The 7,947-nt window shown below is 46.7% G+C and overlaps 1 protein-coding gene across 1 annotated transcript in view; it reads left to right on the top strand.

Annotated features, from left to right (window-relative positions):
* The window catches only part of ints3 (integrator complex subunit 3), a 40,742-nt gene extending 33,046 nt beyond the window's left edge, over positions 1–7,696 (top strand). The window contains exon 29 of the mRNA XM_079523374.1: positions 7,170–7,696. Within this exon, the coding sequence (XP_079379500.1) occupies positions 7,170–7,247 (78 nt within the window). The 3' untranslated portion in view covers positions 7,248–7,696. The remainder of the gene's footprint in view (positions 1–7,169) is intronic.
* Positions 7,697–7,947: the final 251 nt, after the last annotated feature.

Raw genomic sequence — 7,947 nt, 5'->3', positions numbered from 1 at the left:
AGAACATGAGTCCTCACTCACTCACCTCTCTGTGAGAACAGGAGTCCTCACTCACTCACCTCTCTGTGAGAACAGGAGTCCTCACTCACTCACCTCTCTGTGAGAACAGGAGTCCTCACTCACTCATCTCTCTGTGAGAACAGGAGTCCTCACTCACTCACCTCTCTGTGAGAACAGGAGTCCTCACTCACTCATCTCTCTGTGAGAACAGGAGTCCTCACTCACTCATCTCTCTGTGAGAACAGGAGTCCTCACTCACTCACCTCTCTGTGAGAACATGAGTCCTCACTCACCTCTCTGTGAGAACATGAGTCCTCACTCACTCACCTCTCTGTGAGAACAGGAGTCCTCACTCACTCACCTCTCTGTGAGAACAGGAGTCCTCACTCACTCACCTCTCTGTGAGAACAGGAGTCCTCACTCACTCACCTCTCTGTGAGAACAGGAGTCCTCACTCACTCACCTCTCTGTGAGAACAGGAGTCCTCACTCACTCACCTCTCTGTGAGAACAGGAGTCCTCACTCACTCACCTCTCTGTGAGAACAGGAGTCCTCACTCACTCACCTCTCTGTGAGAACAGGAGTCCTCACTCACTCACCTCTCTGTGAGAACAGGAGTCCTCACTCACTCACCTCTCTGTGAGAACAGGAGTCCTCACTCACTCACCTCTCTGTGAGAACAGGAGTCCTCACTCACTCACCTCTCTGTGAGAACAGGAGTCCTCACTCACTCACCTCTCTGTGAGAACAGGAGTCCTCACTCACTCACCTCTCTGTGAGAACAGGAGTCCTCACTCACTCACCTCTCTGTGAGAACAGGAGTCCTCACTCACTCACCTCTCTGTGAGAACAGGAGTCCTCACTCACTCACCTCTCTGTGAGAACAGGAGTCCTCACTCACTCACCTCTCTGTGAGAACAAGAGTCCTCACTCACTCACCTCTCTGTGAGAACAAGAGTCCTCACTCACTCACCTCTCTGTGAGAACAAGAGTCCTCACTCACTCACCTCTCTGTGAGAACAAGAGTCCTCACTCACTCACCTCTCTGTGAGAACAAGAGTCCTCACTCACTCACCTCTCTGTGAGAACAAGAGTCCTCACTCACTCACCTCTCTGTGAGAACAAGAGTCCTCACTCACTCACCTCTCTGTGAGAACAGGAGTCCTCACTCACTCACCTCTCTGTGAGAACAGGAGTCCTCACTCACTCACCTCTCTGTGAGAACAGGAGTCCTCACTCACTCACCTCTCTGTGAGAACAAGAGTCCTCACTCACTCACCTCTCTGTGAGAACAAGAGTCCTCACTCACTCACCTGTGAGAACATGAACTCTCTTTAGTTAGGTAAAGTTAGCTTAAGTTGTGGCAAATCTGCAAAATAAATGCTTACCACTAGCTTTCTTCACAGATGTGTTCATAAAGGTGTCTACAATCACATATAAATTTGTTCCAACCCAACTCCCTTGGGAAACTTTGTGACAGCTGCTGAAAGTTGTGGTACCATTATCAACCAATATAAGGCCAAACATTCCAAATTTCATTATACTTTAAGTAGCATGTGACATGTCAAACTAGGGGGTTTTCAAGATTCTGAATCCATTGCAAGCATTAGTTTTGCACAAAAGAACACTAAAAAAAACACACAAAGCACATTTGGGCACATTTGGGCATGTGGCTATGGCCGAAATATAGCCCAATGAGTATTTTCGTGCAAAACTCATGCTTGGAATGGATTCAGCATCATGAAAACCCCCTAGTTTGACATGTCACATGCTACTTAAAGTATAATGAAATTTGGAAAAAAAATGTGCCTTATATTGGTTGATAATGGTACCCCAACTTTCAGCAGCTGTCACAAAGTTTCCCAAGGGAGTTGGGTTGGAACAAATGTACATGTGATTGTAGACACCTTTATGAACACATCTGTGAAAAAAGCTAGTGGTAAGCATTTATTTTGCAGATTTGCCACAACTTAAGCTAACTTCACCTAACTACTTGTACAGACGGTGGGGAAGAAGAGGAAATGTAAGATGGCTTCCATGGAGGACAACATGCAAAGCGACACTCTCTCAGAACAAGCTCCCCGTGTAGATCTGACCCAGCCTAAGGCTGTGAACCCACATCCTAGATGGGGAGGTGTCAATACAACTTGCTCAGCGGTCCAGACCGGGCACAATCCACAGCGCATTCAGTTTTACAACAAGGACGGTAGGAAATTCTATGATAAGAAACTCCTTGATCCAAGCAACTGGCCACACATTGCCATGGTGCGCAAAGGATACACTCCCAGACACGGAAACGGGGCCTACATGTCGCTTGATGCAGGTCAACTTATAGCCATGGAAAATGACTCCAAGCTCATGGGAATCAGCACCATCGAGGTCAAGAACATACCCGACGGCAGAGAGGGTGTTCGAGTATCAGTCTACCGCTATGCCCAAGGCCCGTGGGCCAAGATGGAGGCCATAGGCGATGGGAAATATGATCTGCCATGCGTAATGGCCATACTAGGAATGAAGCAATGTTCTGTACTCCCAACGCTCTATCATGGGACCAAGAATGTGGAGGGAAAAGCGGGTGGATTTCCAAGACGGGGTGTTAAGAGGCCAGCTCCACATGACGATCTTCCTCCTAGAAAGAAGGCCAAACAAACCATTGAAGAACGACCTGCTTTTGTAGAGAGTCCACAAGCTCGAGGGGGAAAGCTGTCTGCAGCCGAGCACCGCGAAGGGGAAGATTCGACTGCATCTAATTACAGCAGTGAATACGAAGAGGACGATGCGACTGCATCTAATGACAGCAGTGAATACAAAGGGGACGATGCGACTGCATCTAATGACAGCAGTGAATACGAAGAGGACGATGCGACTGCATCTAATGACAGCAGTGAATACGAAGGGGACGATGCGACTGCTTCTAATGACAGCAGTGAATACGAAGGGGACGATGCGACTGCATCTAATGACAGCAGTGAATACGAAGGGGACGATGCGACTGCATCTAATGACAGCAGTGAATACGAAGGGGACGATGCGACTGCATCTAATGACAGCAGTGAATACGAAGGGGACGATGCGACTGCATCTAATGACAGCAGTGAATACGAAGGGGATGATGCGACTGCATCTAATGACAGCAGTGAATACGAAGGGGAAGATCCGACTGAACCCTATGACATCGAAGAGCGACATAATTCCCCCTCAAATCAAAAGACGTCCGGGGGAAGGTCTTAAGACACTGTTCAGCGGGCACAACGGAGAGAGTCGCACCCTTCGTTCAAAGGGAATGATCGGCAGAAAGAGTCACCCCCTCGTTCAAAGGGAAGGATCGACTGAAAGAGTCACCCCCCTCCTTCAAAGGGAAGGATCGACCGAGAGAGTCACCCCCCTCGTTCAAAGGGAAGGATCGACCAAGAGAGTCACCCCCCTCCTTCAAAGGGAAGGATCGACCGAAAGAGTCACCCCCTTCCCTTGTTCAAAGGGAAGGATCGACGGAGAGAGTCACCCCCCTTCCCTTATTCAAAGGGAAGGATCGACGGAGAGAGTCACCCCCCTTCCCTTGTTCAAAGGGAAGGATCGACCGAGAGAGTCACCCCCCTTCCCTTGTTCAAAGGGAAGGATCGACGGAGAGAGTCACCCCCCTTCCCTTGTTCAAAGGGAAGGATCGACGGAGAGAGTCACCCCCCTTCCCTTGTTCAAAGGGAAGGATCGACCGAAAGAGTCACCCCCCTTCCCTTGTTCAAAGGGAAGGATCGACCTAGAGTCACCCCCCTCCTTCAAAGGGAAGGATCGACCGAGAGAGTCACCCCCTTCCCTTGTTCAAAGGGAAGGATAGGCGGAGAGAGTCACCCCCCTCCTTCAAAGGGCAGGATCGGCGGAGAGGGTCACCCCCCTCGTTCAAAGGGCAGGATCGGCGGAGAGGGTCCCATGGCCACGGACGTTATCCGGCCAACCCTGGAAGACGCCATATCAGAAGGAAGGATTCAGCACAGCAATAGTTTGCGAAGATGTCAACTTGTCAATATATTTCTTCCTGCCTTTGCTCCCTCACCCTATTTTCCCCTCCTCCCCTATCCATATGTGATCCTATCCCCCTCACTCCCTTTTTCAATCTTTTACTAAAGTAGACACCAAGAGACAACGTAGTGAGAGTAGAGTGTTTGACTTAGTATCAACTTCCGGCATTTATGTTAAAATCCTCATACTATGCAATGCATAATGGATTCAATAAAGGGAGATATAAGTCCTGGTCTCTAAACTACCTCCCCCTGGTCAGCCGGGGCGCCAGATGAAGGAAATAGGAACTCGAAAAGAAGGGGGAAAGGGAAATGTTTATTTTTCTTTATCTTGTTGAGAGCTTGTAGTTGGTAGGGAATCTGCTCCAAGCTCGTGGCGCGCTACGAGCTTGGAGCAGAGCTTGTAGATCTGCTATTTGTCAATAGCTAAATTATAACCAAAAGGGGTTCCCGCCCAAAATGGGTTAACACCTGCCAGCAAAAATACATTGTGTTTATTATTGCCGCCTGTTGCGGGTTATTGTTCCTCACATGTCTATTGTCTTGTGTTGTTACATGCTACACAGGGTCTTGTCTTGTGTTGTTACATGCTACACAGGGTCTTTATTTGATATTTTACTTAATGCTGTTTAAGTTAACAAGTGAACCCTTCGGTTAAAAAAATAAATGGTCAGTTTTTCCTCATAACCTACTGTTGTGGAACTTGTCTGTTTGATTATGTTCTCTGTGTGTGAGTAATATCACTTGATCAATGCTTTTCTAACGTTCCAGGCTACAAAATCAGTAATAGAAAGTAAAGATAAAAATCACACACGTGTGAACTGAGTGGTGCAACCCCCCCCCCCCCCCCCCCTCTCTCTCTCTGTCTCTCATTAGCAGGCAGCAGTGCAGCACTATCTCTCTCTCTGTTTCTGGCACAACAGCGCCACGTTTGGTACTCATTGGTACTCGTGCTCATAGTGACATAGTGGTCACATAGTTAGTTAGGTGAACACATAGGTGAACACGGACATTGCTGTTCCTTGCGGTGGTTGCACCACTCAAACATGTGGATGCGGCACAGATCTGATTCAGGCTGGACTCGGCTGTCAGTGTAAATGGGGCCCAAGAGTCTGAAAATCTAAGAATCCCTGCGTGCATTATTTACTCCTTCATGCTACTAGATGCATATTGTTGCTACAGAATGCTTTCAATAATACATGAATGTTACCTGCCAGATATCAGACAGCATGCCACAGAGAGACTCATTCCCAGCCAGTGACGTTTAATACGTAATTTGTTTTCAATGGATAATCCTGCCAAAGAAATATCACGTCCAAACTGTGTTTTCAGTTTGTTTCACTAGAGGGTACCCTTAGCTAACCTATGATCAACCTTGCAATTCCCTCTGAAGACACACAAAAGCCATGCGGTTGTAAAACCCTGCCTCCTTTTCACTTGCTGGTGGGACTTTTTTTGTGTGTAGTTTTGCCCAGAGAGACCATTCAATCTTGAATGGGCTCTAACTATGATAAGATGATAAAGATGATTTATGAGGTTGGTCGACCGGACTGCTTGCTACCGCGTGGAACGTCTCTATTGCAAGATTTGCACTGGGCTGTTGCGTCTTTTTCCGCTTCCAATACATAATACTCCCACACGGCTGACCTTGCTGCTTTCTGCTCGAGACGTACTGCTGCGTTACCAGTGCTGCTGTTGGCGTGCTGGCTAGCTGCCCGAGACTTAGCAAACGTGCTTCAACAGCTCGCTACGGGAGGGCGCCCTCTGGCGTGATCATACAGAAGCATTATGTCATACACTCACAGGCAAGGATTGGCTGGGCATGGGACGGGACATAGGCGACGAGCTTTCTTCACACGTGGACTGGACTTAAAGCATTATTACCGAAGTCTGGTAGTTTGTGAAAGTCGTGTTTCACAAGGACTGGATTGCTTCTGATATCGTGTAACGTATCATAGCTAATACTAGACTTCGCTCCAGAAGATTGACTTTTCTGAAGAGATAGGCTGAGGTCTTTACTCTCTATCTAGTGCGTGTTTTCAGGCTAGCCCTTAGCTTAGTGGCCCAAGGCCCTAGCTAACGGTAGGGCCCTCCCGCTACTCCCTGTCTCTGACTACCTCAACCGTCCCACCGCGGACGAGGTCCGTCGCCCCATGGAGCATGGAGGACATTCCTCCCATCGCTCTCGCGGCTCGTTCTCGTCGAGCTTGAGTTCCTCCTCTGTTTGTGTGTGTGTCTGTGTGTCTGTGTGTGTTTAAAGTTAGGACATTCTTTGGTTAAAAATTAAAATAAGTTATATACAGTAGCTCTATGTTCTTTAGATTGTTTGTTCAGTAACAGGAGTCTCCATGTCTCTAGTAAATAATAAACAGAATGCATTTTCAGGTCAAACTCAAGGATACCAATGTTATACGATCAGAATAGATCACTCTAATAGGATTACAGATTAAACAAGCAAAATTAGAAGCAATGACAAAAAAACATAATCTAATAAATGGGTCCTGATTAGCTGACATTTTGTCACCTACTGTACCTGAAAATGAAATGAGGGCCGAATTCTTTTTCTTTTTTTTCTGGAGAGACAGGGAGACCCATGTTACTGAACAAACACTAGTAAAGATTACTATAGAGAGTTGCAGTCCCGCCCCCTCGAGAGACCCGGAAAATAAATCCCTGTTCATTTTCCTCATAGACTTTTCAGAAAGTATTTATTTAAAGACGTTTACGCCGCGGACAAAGCCAACTCTTGTCGTGACAAATCATGACAATAAACACAATGTTTTGGGCCAAACAAAGAATTAGAAAGTAGAAAAAAACGGCAGGTTACAACACTTTTTTGTTGTTTTTCTTCTTTGTAATTATGTGTTTGGTCCAAAATATTGTGTTTGTTTGTTATGATTTGTCACGACTCGAGTTGGCTTCGTACGATGCTTAAAATGTCTTTAAATAAATACTTTTTGAAATGTCTATGGGAAAAATGCATTGGGAATTATTTCCTGGGCCTGGCGTCGTCATGAAAGTGGGCGGGACTGCGACGCTCTATAGAGATTTAACCTTTTAACAAAACCCTTTTAATCAAAACATACTGTATCAGGTACGCTGCCTACCTTGAATGTGTGTATTCTAATGTGTGTATTTTGTATGTGTGTTTGTTAGGATGAAGAGGATTCTAAACCTAAACCAACAAAGAGGAAGAGGAAGGGTTCGTCCGCCGTTGGCTCCGACAGCGACTGACTGACGCACCGACCAGCCAATCACACGCCTGCTGCTCCCACAGTCACACCTCCTCTCCTCCTTTTATGGACTCTGCGATTCCATTGGCTGGAGCCTTGGAAACGCCCCTCCCCCTCTTCTGCAAGACATTTGTTGGGACAGACGGTAACCATGGTAACATCAGTTCACACTCCCCTCTGATTGGCTGATCGGCCACAGAGTCGTTATGATGTCGCAATGCTGGTTACCGGTGACAAGCCCTGCCCCCCCTGTTAGAAACTCACCGGTAATTGGACGATACCCCCTCCATCGCTCTCTCTGATTGGCCCAAATGTGACCACACCCCAAAACAAACACTTTTTGAAGTGAGAAGAGAAGAAACGTTGAACTTTTTAACACAAAATGTCTTTATTTGAATATTTTCATAAACATGAGTCATGAATATGAAATGTTAATAATAAAAAAGAAGGAAAAAACAGACTGGTCCTTGATGTTTTATAAAAACAGGATGTGATGTCACTAGCCAACAGGATGTGATGTCACTAGCCAACGGGATGTGATGTCAACCCACCGGCCGGGTAGGGTACTAGAAACCTCATTGGTCACTGGGGCCGTTCGTCAACGCCATATTAACCCATGAAGACATGAGACCAGATTGTACAGAAGTCTTTTGAAAAACCTATGTTTCTATATCAGTGGTTCTCAAACTATTTCATGTCAA

Source organism: Electrona antarctica, assembly GCF_951216825.1.
Source record: "Electrona antarctica genome assembly, chromosome: 15".
NCBI classification, from domain to species: domain Eukaryota; kingdom Metazoa; phylum Chordata; class Actinopteri; order Myctophiformes; family Myctophidae; genus Electrona; species Electrona antarctica.
Note: the sequence above shows the minus strand (reverse complement) of the source record. Positions and strands in the feature narration are given on the sequence as shown.